The sequence below is a fragment of the Somniosus microcephalus genome, chromosome 11 (assembly GCF_052327205.1).
Source record: "Somniosus microcephalus isolate GS21.2 chromosome 11, FLI_Smic_1.0, whole genome shotgun sequence".
Classification (NCBI taxonomy): domain Eukaryota; kingdom Metazoa; phylum Chordata; class Chondrichthyes; order Squaliformes; family Somniosidae; genus Somniosus; species Somniosus microcephalus.
Genome location: NC_140997.1, coordinates 233021913 through 233034772, shown reverse-complemented (window position 1 = coordinate 233034772; position 12860 = coordinate 233021913). Strand labels below are relative to the sequence as shown.

The 12860-nt window shown below is 51.3% G+C and overlaps 1 protein-coding gene across 1 annotated transcript in view; it reads right to left on the bottom strand.

The window, feature by feature from the left end:
* The window catches only part of LOC147111338 (uncharacterized), a 161454-nt gene that overhangs the window by 43241 nt on the left and 105353 nt on the right, over positions 1-12860 (bottom strand). The window contains exons 26-28 of the mRNA XM_086000011.1: positions 10162-10189; positions 4756-4802; positions 3117-3136 (exon numbers count right to left, since the gene is read on the bottom strand). Of these exons, the coding sequence (XP_085856137.1) occupies positions 3117-3136; positions 4756-4802; positions 10162-10189 (95 nt within the window). The remainder of the gene's footprint in view (positions 1-3116; positions 3137-4755; positions 4803-10161; positions 10190-12860) is intronic.

Here is a 12860-nt window from a genome sequence, read left to right as displayed (position 1 = left end):
GAGTTTGATGGGCCGAATGGGCTGAATCTGTGCCGGAACCCTCTGCAGACTCCCAGTGGCAGAGACAGAACCAGAGGGCGATCGACAGCCAGTGAACCTCACAGAATGTCAGGGGAGGTGAGGGGGGAAATCAAAATGGACAAAAATCACAAAAGCCTATTTCAGCAACAGGGATCTAAATTTCAACCAAGATGTTGTTATTTCGGATTTCCAGCATCCGCAGTATTTTGCTATTGTATTAGTGTTTGGTTCACTGCCACGTCTCTTCTAGGAATGCCCACCTTGAAGAAACATAGAAACATAGAAGATAGGAGCAGGAGTAGGCCATTCGGCCCCTCGAGCCTGCTCCTCCATTCAATGCGATCATGGCTGATCATCCAAACTCAGTACCCTGTCCCTGCTTTCTCCCCATACCCCTTGATCCCTTTAGCCTTAAGAAATATATCTAACGAAATATATCCAACTCCTTCTTGAATATATTTAATGAATTGGCCTCTACTGCCTTCTGTGGTAGAGAATTCCACAGGTTCACCACTCTCTGGGTGAAGAAATTCCTCCTCATCTCTGTCCTAAGTGGCTTACCCCTTATCCTTAGACTGTGACCCCTGGTTCTGGACTCCCCGACCATCGGGAACATCCTTCCTACATCTAGTCTGTCTAGTCCTGTTAGAATTTCATAAGTTTCAATGAGATCCCCTCTCATTCTTCTAAACTCCAGCGAATATAAGCCCAATCGACCCAATCTCTCCTCATACGTCATTCCTGCCATCCCAGGTAGTTCTGCTCTTCTCTTCGACGGGACCTCCGTTTGGCTCTTCAACCTTGTTCATCTTCATTGCTTTCAGTTTCCCTTCTCGTGTTTGATCCTTTCCTTTTTTCTCTCTCCCACACGGCAGCTGTCTCTCACTCTGCCAGCGCATTTCACACTTCATCTAGAGCCATCTTTTGTCTCTTTACTTGTCCTATTACCATCTCGTCTCGCCTTGAATACCTCAATGTCTCCTCGCCCCTCCCAGACCTTCCCTTTTGATCTTTCATCCCCTCCCCCATTTCCCCTCCCCCTACTTGCTTCTTAATCTGTTTCATTTCCTGCCTTTTTTTTCCTCAGTTCTGACGAAGGGTTTCGACCTGGAACGTTGACTCTGTTTCTCTCTCCACGGATGTTGCCCTGGCCCGCTGAGTTTTTCCAGCGTCTTCTGTTGTTATTCAAATAATAAACTGGCTGTGTCAGCTCTGACCGGCTCCTGCTGAAGTGCAGCCTCTGTTCCGAATTCATGGCTCAGTGGGCCACACTCTCTCGATCTCTATCTCATCTCAACATCCGAGTCAGAAGGTTGTATGTTCAAAGTCCCACTCCAGAGACTTGAGACCGCACCTGGAATACTGCGGACAGTTTTGGTGTCCATACTTAAGAAAAGACATACTTGCTCTCGAGTCAGTACAAAGAAGGTTCACTCGGTTAATCCCGGGGATGAGGGGATGGACATATGAGGAGAGGTTGAGTAGATTGGGACTCTACTCATTGGAGTTCAGAAGAATGAGGCGATCTTATTGAAACATATAAGATTGTGAAGGGGTTGGATCGGGTGGATGCAGGGAAGATGTTCCAGATGATGGGTGAAACTAGAACTAGGGGGCATAGTCTTAGAATAAGGGGCTGCTCTTTCAAAACTGAGATGAGGAGGAACTACTTCACTCAGAGGGTGGTAGGTCCATGGAATATGCTGCCCCAAAAAGCTGTCGAAGCTACATCATTACATAAATTTAAAACAGAAACAGACAGTTTCCTAGAAGTAAAGGGAATTAAGGGTTACGGGGAGCGGGCAGGAATTTGGACGTGAGTCTACGTTCGGATCGGTCATGGCCCTGTGGGTAGCGGAGCGGGCCCAGGGGCCGTGTAGCCTGATCCTGCTCCTATTTCATGTGTCTAATTCTGTTAGATTCAGGAGATGGTTCTGTGATAGTGGATTGGCGGTTAGGATCAGATCAGCCATGATCTAATTGAATGGCGGAGCAGGCTCGAGGGGCCGATTGGCCTACTCCTGCTCCTATTTCTTATGTTCTTATGTTCTTATTAAAAATCTAGGCCGAAACTCCAGTGCAGTGCTGAGGGAGCGCTGCACTGTCGGAGGGGCAGTACTGAGGGAGTGCCGCACTATCGGAGGGGCAGTACTGAGGGAGCGCCACACTATCGGAGGGGCAGTACTGAGGGAGCGCGGCACTGTCGGAGGGGCAGTACTGAGGGAGCACCGCACTGTCGGAGGGGCAGTACTGAGGGAGCGCCGCACTGTCGGAGGGGCAGTACTGAGGGAGCGCCGCACTGTCGGAGGGGAAGTACTGAGGGAGCGCCGCACTGTCGGAGGGGCAGTATTGAGGGAGCACTGCACTGTCAGAGGGGCAGTACTGAGGGAGCGCCGCACTGTCGGAGGGGCAGTACTGAGGGAGCACTGCACTGTCGGAGGGGCAGTACTGAGGGAGTGCCGCACTGTCGGAGGGGCAGTACTGAGGGAGCGCCGCACTGTCAGAGGGGCAGTACTGAGGGAGCGCTGCACTGTCGGAGGGGCAGTACTGAGGGAGCGCCGCACTGTCAGGGGGCCAGTACTGAGAGAGCGCTGCACTGTCGGAGGAGCAGTACTGAGAGAGCGCTGCACTGTCGGAGGGACAGTACTGAGGGAGTGCTGCACTGTCGGAGGGCCAGTACTGAGAGAGCGCTGCACTGTCGGAGGGGCAGTACTGAGGGAGCGCCGCACTGTCGGAGGTGCCGTCATTTGGATGGGACATTGAACCAGGTGGATGTAAAAGATTCCATGGCCACTATTTTGAAGAGCAGGGGAGTTATTCCCAGTGTCCTGGGCCAATATTTATCCCTCAACCAACATCACTAAAAACAGATTATCTGGTCATTATCACATTGCTGTTTGTGGGAGCTTGCTGTGCGCAAATTGGCTGCCGTGTTTCCTACATTACAACAGTGACTATGATTCAAAAAGTACTTCATTGGCTGTAAAGCACTCTGGGACGTCCTGAGGATGTGAAAGGCGCTGGAGAAATGCAAAATAATTCTTTATCACATCGACCTGGCTCTCACGACACTCATTATTTATAAATGCACTCACCTTTGTTGTTTTCTCCATTCCTGCAGAAAGGAAGAGGAATGTTTACAAAAATGGCACAAAAAAGCAGGTGGCGAGGTGCACAGCTCTGTCACGATCAGAGATTACTCCCATCGCGTGTGCAGCGGCTTTTATCCTCGTCAAGATAAGCGATGTCAGTGCTGGCGAACAGAGCACCTTCATCGAGTGCCCCGTCAAACACTCCCAGGGCAGGTACAGCATGGGTTAGATACCGAGTAAAGTTCCCTCTACACTGTCCCATCAAACACTCCCAGGGCAGGTACAGCACGGGTTAGATACAGAGTAAAGCTCCCTCTACACTGTCCCGTCAAACACTCCCAGGGCAGGTACAGCATGGGTTAGATACCGAGTAAAGTTCCCTCTACACTGTCCCATCAAACACTCCCAGGGCAGGTACAGCACGGGTTAGATACAGAGTAAAGCTCCCTCTACACTGCCGCATCAAACACTCCCAGGGCAGGTACAGCATGGGTTAGATACAGAGTAAAGCTCCTTCTACACTGTCCCATCAAACACTCCCAGGGCAGGTACGGCACGGGTTAGATACAGAGTAAAGCTCCCTCTACACTGTCCCATCAAACGCTCCCAGGGCAGGTACAGCATGAGGTTAGATACAGAGTAAAGCTCCCTCTACACTGTCCCATCAAACACCCCCAGGGCAGGTACAGCACGGGTTAGATACAAAGTAAAGCTCCCTCTACACTGTCCCATCAAACACTCCCAGGGCAGGTACAGCACGGGTTAGATACAGAGTAAAGCTCCCACTACACTGTCCCATCAAACACTCCCAGGGCAGGTACAGCACGGGTTAGATACAGAGTAAAGCTCCCTCTACACTGTCCCATCAAACACTCCCAGGGCAGGTACAGCACGGGTTAGATACAGAGTAAAGCTCCCTCTACACTGTCCCATCAAACACTCCCAGGGAAGGTACAGCACGGGTTAGATACAGAGCAAAGACCCTCTACACTGTCCCATCAAACACTCCCAGGGCAGGTACAGCACGGGTTAGATACAGAGTAAAGCTCCCTCTACACTGTCCCATCAAACACTCCCAGGGCAGGTACAGCACGGGTTAGATACAGAGTAAAGCTCCCACTACACTGTCCCATCAAACACTCCCAGGGCAGGTACAGCACGGGTTAGATACAGAGTAAATCTCCCTCTACACTGTCCCATCAAACACTCCCAGGGCAGGTACAGCACGGGTTATATACAGAGTAAAGCTCCCTCTACACTGTCCCATCAAACACTCCCAGGGCAGGTACAGCACGGGTTAGATACAGAGTAAAGCTCCCTCTACACTGCCCCATCAAACACTCCCAGGGCAGGTACAGCACGGGTTAGATACAGAGTAAAGCTCCCTCTACACTGTCCCATCAAACACTCCCAGGGCAGGTACAGCACGGGTTAGATACAGAGTAAATCTCCCTCTACACTGTCCCATCAAACACTCCCAGGGCAGGTACAGCATTGGTTAGATACAGAGTCAAGCTCCCTCTACACTGTCATATATAATATATATGTAAGTACAAGTTTTTTCAGTCTTTCTGTCTCTGTCTCTCCCTTTCTCTCTGAGTGATTCCTGCGTGTCAGTGAGTGACATCTCCTTGAATCTTACCGAAAGTTGAACCTCGTCATCCGGCTGCAAACCTGAAGCCTTGCTACCTACAGACACAGAGGGGAGAAACAACAAAATCTGGGTGAACATTACGATGGATGAATATCGCAACTTACGATGGGTGAATATCGCAGTTTACGATGGGTGAATATCGCAGTTTACAATGGGTGAACATCGCAGCTCTACGATAGGTGAATATCGCAGCTTACAATGGGTGAACATCGCAGCTCTACGATGGGTGAATATCGCAGTTTACAATGGGTGAATATCACAGTGTACGATAGATGAATTTCGCAGCGTACGATGGGTGAATATCGCAGCGTACGATGGGTGAATATCACAGTGTACGATGGGTGAATATCGCAGTTTACGATGGGTGAATATCGCAGTTTACGATGGGTGAATATCGCAGCTTATGACAGGTGAATATCACAGTGTACGATGGGTGAATATCGCAGCGTACGATGGGTGAATATCGCAGCGTACGATGGGTGAATATCACAGTGTACGATGGGTGAATATCGCAGTTTACGATGGGTGAATATCGCAGCTTATGACAGGTGAATATCACAGTGTACGATGGGTGAATATCGCAGCGTACGATGGGTGAATATCGCAGCGTACGATGGGTGAATATCACAGTTTACGATGGGTGAATATCACAGTGTACGATGGGTGAATATCGCAGCGTACGATGGGTGAATATCACAGTGTACGATGGGTGAATATCGCAGCGTACGATGGGTGAATATCGCAGCGTACGATGGGTGAATATCACAGTGTACGATGGGTGAATATCGCAGCGTACGATGGGTGAATATCGCAGCGTACGATGGGTGAATATCACAGCGTACGATGGGTGAATATCGCAGTTTACGATGGGTGAATATCACAGTGTACGATGGGTGAATATCACAGTGTACGATGGGTGAATATCGCAGCGTACGATGGGTGAATATCGCAGCGTACGATGGGTGAATATCTCAGCGTACGATGGGTGAATATCGCAGCGTACGATGGGTGAATATCGCAGCGTACGATGGGTGAATATCACAGTGTACGATGGGTGAATATCGCTGCTTACGATGGGTGAATATCGCAGCGTACGATGGGTGAATATCACAGTGTACGATGGGTGAATATCGCAGCGTACGATGGGTGAATATCGCAGCGTACGATGGGTGAATATCGCAGCTTACGATGGATGAATATCGCAGTTTACGATGGGTGAATATCACAGTGTACGATGGGTGAATATCGCAGCGTACGATGGGTGAATATCGCAGCGTACGATGGATGAATATCGCAGTTTACGATGGGTGAATATCACAGTGTACGATGGGTGAATATCGCAGCGTACGATGGGTGAATATCACAGTGTACGATGGGTGAATATCGCAGTTTACGATGGGTGAATATCACAGTGTACGATGGGTGAATATCGCAGCGTACGATGGGTGAATATCACAGTGTACGATGGGTGAATATCGCAGCGTACGATGGGTGAATATCACAGTGTACGATGGGTGAATATCGCAGTTTACGATGGGTGAATATCACAGTGTACGATGGGTGAATATCGCAGCGTACGATGGGTGAATATCACAGTGTACGATGGGTGAATATCGCAGCGTACGATGGGTGAATATCGCAGCGTACGATGGGTGAATATCGCAGCGTACGATGGGTGAATATCGCAGCGTACGATGGGTGAATATCGCAGCGTACGATGGGTGAATATCGCAGCTTACGATGGGTGAATATCGCTGCTTACGATGGGTGAATATCGCAGCGTACGATGGGTGAATATCGCAGCGTACGATGGGTGAATATCGCAGCGTACGATGGGTGAATATCGCTGCTTATGATGGGTGAATATCGCAGCGTACGATGGGTGAATATCGCTGCTTAGGATGGGTGAATATCGCAGCGTACGATGGGTGAATATCGCAGCGTACGATGGGTGAATATCGCAGCGTACGATGGGTGAATATCGCAGCTTACGATGGGTGAATATCGCAGCGTACGATGGGTGAATATCGCTGCTTATGATGGGTGAATATCGCAGCGTACGATGGGTGAATATCGCAGCGTACGATGGGTGAATATCGCAGCGTACGATGGGTGAATATCGCAGCGTACGATGGGTGAATATCGCAGCGTACGATGGGTGAATATCGCAGCGTACGATGGGTGAATATCGCAGCGTACGATGGGTGAATATCGCAGCTTACGATGGGTGAATATCGCTGCTTACGATGGGTGAATATCGCAGCGTGCGATGGGTGAATATCGCAGCGTACGATGGGTGAATATCGCAGCTTACGATGGGTGAATATCGCAGCTTACGATGGGTGAATATCGCAGCTTACGATGGGTGAATATCGCAGCGTACGATGGGTGAATATCGCAGCTTACGATGGGTGAATATCGCAGCTTACGATGGGTGAATATCGCAGCGTACGATGGGTGAATATCGCAGCTTACGATGGGTGAATATCGCAGCTTACGATGGGTGAATATAGCAGCTTACGATGGGTGAATATCGCAGCTTACGATGGGTGAATATCGCAGCTTACGATGGGTGAATATCGCAGCTTACGATGGATGAATATTGCAGCGTACAATGGATGAATATCGCAGCGTACGATGGATGAATGTTGCAGCGTACGATGGGTGAATATCGCAGTGTACGATGGATGAATCTCGCAGCGAACGATGGATGAATATCACAGCACCAAGGAGGGTGGATGGTCGGACGAGCACTTGCTGCAGTTTTCCCCATCACAGCTGTGTCGGTGCGGGGTTGCACGGTGGGAGGAGGGGCGCAGTGGTGCGTGTGGGGGGAGAGTCATTCCTGAGCCACACTCTGGGCACCACGTGTTCGGATCTAAGCAGCATTAGTTGAGGACTGGGATTGGAACTTCCCACCATAGCACTGGGTCCATTGGATCTGCGGATCCAGTACAATCGGAATTGGGGCTTGTGGGCAGAAAGGCGCATAGCAAAAAACAGAAAGTCACGGCACCAATTTCATAGAAGCGAAATAATTTTTAAGAGCAATGAGAAGATGGCAGAGTGCAGTGTGTCAACCGTGGCTCAGTGGGTCACTCTCTCTCTCTCGCCTCTGAGTCAGAAGGATGTGGGTTCAAGTACAAATTCAGAGACTTGAGCACAAAATCCAGGCTGACACTCCAGGGCAGTCCAAAAAAGCACCGCAGTATCGGAGGAGCCATCTTTTGGATGACACTTTAAACTGAGGCCCCATCTGCTCCCCGAGGTGGAGGCTAAAGATCCCACGGCCACTATTTTGGCTCGTGTGGAGTATAAACATCGGCATGGATTGGTTGGGCCAAATGGCCTGTTTGTGTAACGACAACCTCCAACTGGCACACCGCTCTTTGATTGATCTCAATCTCACGCCACCACCTTGAACCCTGCCTTTCTCGAGAGACAGGTTCAGTTCCTTCCTCTACTGCTCACACTAGGGTCTCCTGGAATTAAGGATTCTTTTTCGGACACTGCTGTGAGCAAAAACACGGGAGAAAAATCATACAGAGCAAAGCTCCCTCTACACTGTCCCATCAAACATTCCCAGGGCAGGTACAGCACAGATTAGATACAGAGTAAAGCTCCCTCTACACTGTCCCATCAAACACTCCCAGGGCAGGTACAGCACAGGTTAGATACAGAGTAAAGCTCCCTCTACACTGTCCCATCAAACACTCTCAGGGCAGGTACAGCACGGGTTAGATACAGAGTAAAGCTCCCTCTACACTGTCCCATCAAACACTCCCAGGGCAGGTACAGCACGGGTTAGATACAGAGTAAAGCTCCCCCTACACTGTCCCATCAAACACTCCCAGGGCAGGTACAGCACGGGTTAGATACAGAGTAAAGCTCCCTCTACACTGTCCCATCAAACACTCCCAGGCCAGGTGCAGCACGGGTTAGATACAGAGTAAAGCTCCCTCTACACTGTCCCATCAAACAGTTCCAGGGCAGGTACAGCACGGGTTAGATACAGAGTAAAGCTCCCTCTACACTGTCCCATCAAACACTCCCAGGGCAGGTACAGCACGGGTTAGATACAGAGTAAAGCTCCCTCTACACTGTCCCCCTCAAACAGTCCCAGGACAGGTACAGCACGGGTTAGATACAGAGTAAAGCTCCCTCTACACTGTCCCATCAAACACTCCCAGGACAGGTACAGCACGGGTTAGATACAGAGTAAAGCTCCCTCTACACTGTCCCCATCAAACACTCCCAGGACAGGTACAGCACGGGTTAGATACAGAGTAAAGCTCCCTCTACACTGTCCCATCAAACACTCCCAGGACAGGTACAGCATGGGTTAGATACAGAGTAAAGCTCCCTCTACACTGTCCCCATCAAACACTCCCAGGACAGGTACAGCACAGGTTAGATACAGAGTAAAACTCCCTCTACACTGTCCCCATCAAACACTCCCAGGACAGGTACAGCACGGGTTAGATACAGAGTAAAGCTCCCTCTGCACTGTCCCATCAAACACTCCCAGGACAGGTACAGCACGGGTTAGATACAGAGTAAAGCTCCCTCTACACTGTCCCATCAAACACTCCCAGGGCAGGTACAGCACGGGTTAGATACAGAGTAAAGCTCCCTCTACACTGTCCCATCAAACACTCCCAGGGCAGGTACAGCATGGGTTAGATACAGAGTAAAGCTCCCTCTACACTGTCCCATCAGACACTCCCAGGGCAGGTACAGCACGGGTTAGATACAGAGTAAAGCTCCCTCTACACTGTCCCATCAAACACTCCCAGGGCAGGTACAGCATGGGTTAGATACAGAGTAAAGCTCCCTCTACACTGTCCCATCAAACACTCCCAGGGCAGGTACAGCACGGGTTAGATACAGAGTAAAGCTCCCGCTACACTGTCCCATCAAACACTCCCAGGGCAGGTACAGCACGGGTTAGATACAGAGTAAAGCTCTCTCTACACTGTCCCATCAAACACTCCCAGGGCAGGTACAGCACGGGTTAGATACAGAGTAAAGCTCCCTCTACACTGTCCCATCAAACACTCCCAGGGCAGGTACAGCACGGGTTAGATACAGAGTAAAGCTCCCACTGTCCCATCAATGGGACTCAGCCCAATCTGCAACCGCACGATTGGTGAGATATTCCTGTTGCCATTTCATGCACTTATGGTCTCTCTGAATGACATCTGCCAACTTTGCTCTGGAGTGGGGACCATTTTGAGCTGTGTCCACACGCTTGCAAACTCACTTCACCCCATATCTCTGAACTGGATTTGTACCTAGGATCCCTGGGATGTAAGACTAGTGCCAATCCCACTGCTCCACCCTGTCCCACAAGTCTAACCGAGGGATAGAAGTGTTACTAAATGCTGTGCTCACCTAAATCTGCCGGTGTTTTCCTGGACCTCTGAGGAATGAAGGAAACACATTCAGTCACCATTGAGGATAACAAGTCTACTATACTGAGGAGAACACCAACAACAACAAGTTGCATTTGTATAGCGCCTTTAACGCAGTAAAACATCCCAAGGAGCGATTATCAAACAGACTTTGAAACTGAGTCACATAAGGAGATATTGGGGCAGATGATCAAGAGCTTGGTCAAAGAGGTCGGTTTTAAGGAGGGTCTTAAAGGAGGAGAGGCGGAGAGGTTTAGGGAGGGAATTCCAGAGCTCGGGGCCCAGGCAGCTGAAGGCACGGCCGCCAATGGTGGAGTGATTAAAATCGGGGATGCGCAAGAGGCCAGAATTGGAGGAGCGCAGAGATCTCGGAGGAGTTGTGGGGCCGGAAGAGGTTACAGAGATAGGGAGGGGCGAGGCCCATTGAAAATGAGGATGAGAATTTTAAAATCGAGGCGTTGCCGGACCGGGTGCCAATGTAGGTCAACGAGCACAGGGGGTGATGGGTGAACGGGACTGGGTGCGAATTCGCCGCTGCCGCAAATGGATCAAACGCTATCTGTTGCCGTAATGAGCTCTGCAGCTACTATCACAGAAACTGAGTCGGGCCTTTGACGTAGAAAATCATCCCAAGGCACTTCACGTCAATGCAGGCAAGAGGAAGAGATATTAGGAGGGGTGCTCAAATCCTTGGTCAAAGAGATCGGTGTCAAGGAGGAGAGAGAGGTAAAGAGGCGGAGAGGAGGGAACTCCTGAGCTTGAGGCCTAGGCAGCAGAAGCACGGCTGCCAAGGGTGGAGCGGGGGGATGGGGTGGGGGGTGGGGATGGGAGTAGGGGAGGATGGGGGTGAAGCAGGGGGATGGGGGTGGAGCGGGGGAGGATGGGGGTGAAGCAGGGGGATGGGATGGGGGTGGGGCGGGGGAGGATGGGGGTGAAGCAGGGGGATGGGGTGGGGGATGGGGGTGGAGCGGGGGAGGATGGGGGTGAAGCGGGGGAGGATGGGGGTGAAGCAGGGGGGTGGGGTAGCGGGCGGGTGGGGGGAGGGGCGATGCTGCAGTCGGAGGAATGGAGTTTTCAAGCTTTTTTTTTTACATTCATTCTCGGGATGTGGGCGTCGCTGGCAAGGCCAGCATTTATTGCCCATCCCTAGCTGCCCCTTGAGAAGGTGGTGGTGAGCCGCCTTCTTGAACCGCTGCAGTCCGTGTGGTGAAGGTGCTCCCACAGTGCTGTTAGGGAGGATTTTGACCCAGCGACGATGAAGGAACGGCCGATATATTTCCAAGTCAGGATGGTGTGTGACTTGGGGGGGAACCTGGAGGTGGTGGTGTTCCCATGCGCCTGCTGCCCTTGTCCTTCTCGGTGGGAGAGGTCGCGAGTTTAGGAGGTGCTGCCGAAGAAGCCTTGGCGAGTTGCTGCAGTGAGTCTTACACACGGCACACACTAGCATCACCAGCGTGGCAAACTTTCCACTTCCCACACTGCTCATCCATCTTTTGGCCAGTTAGATTAGTGACAATGCTGGTGGCGGGGTGCGGGGTGGGGGGTTGGCGGGGGGGGGGGGCGGGGGGAGGTTGTGGAGTCCAGAACAAGGGGGCAGAACATTAAAATTAGAGCCAGGCTGTTCAGGGGTGATGTCAGGAAGCACTTCTTCACACAAAGGGGGGTGGGAATCTGGAACTCTCTCCCCCCGAAAAGCTGTTGAGGCTGGGGGTCAATTGGAAATTTCAAAACTGAGATTTTTTGGGTAAGTGTATTAAGGGTTACGGAACCAAGGTGGGTAGATGGAGTTAAGATACAGATCAGCCATGATCTCACTGAATGGGGGAACAGACTCGAGGGGCTGAATGGCCTCCTCCTGATCCTAATGTTCCGAAAAGAAAGCTGAGAGTCTCATGGCCGTATAAGCGGTGAGCCCCCGAGGACCTGCTGCTGGTAGAGGAGTCTCGACAGCAGTGATTGGTTCGGAGATTCGGGGCGCCGGGGGTATCAGACAGAGCACTGGACCGTGCCCGAGTCTGGCAGACTGTGCCAAGGACCAGAGGGCGGCCACTTCAGCCCTGTAGACCCAGCAGGGGGCACAGTGCGAGGGGAGGAAGTCCCTTACCTCCTCCAGAGCTCCACCTTCAGTAACAACAGCTTTGTATTTATATAGCGCCTTTAACGTAGTAAAACATCCCAAGGTGCTTCACAGCAGTGATTATCAGACAAGATTTGACACCGAGCCACATAAGGAGATATCAGGACAGGCTTGGTCAAAGAGGTAGATTTTTAAGGAACTTCTTACAACGGAGAGAGAGGCAGAGAGGTTTAGGGAGGGAATTCCAGAGCTCGGGGCCCAGGCGGCTGAAGGCACGGCCGCCAATGGTGGAGCGATTAAAATTGGGGATGCGCAAGAGGCCAGAATTGGAGGGGTGCAGAGATCTCGAGGGGTTGTGGGGATGGAGGAGGTCAGAGAGAGAGGGAGGGGCGAGGCCATGGAGGGATTTAAAAACAATCATCAGAATTTTAGAATTAAGGAGATGCCGGACTGGGAGCCAATGTCGGTCAGCAAGCACGGTGGGGGCGATGGGTGAACGGAATGTGGTAACCGTGCTCTGGACCGGTGAGTCCTGCTGAATGAAGCAATGGGAGAGATCCTGACACACGGACCACGGCTCCCACGCCCCGGGGCTTCCACCC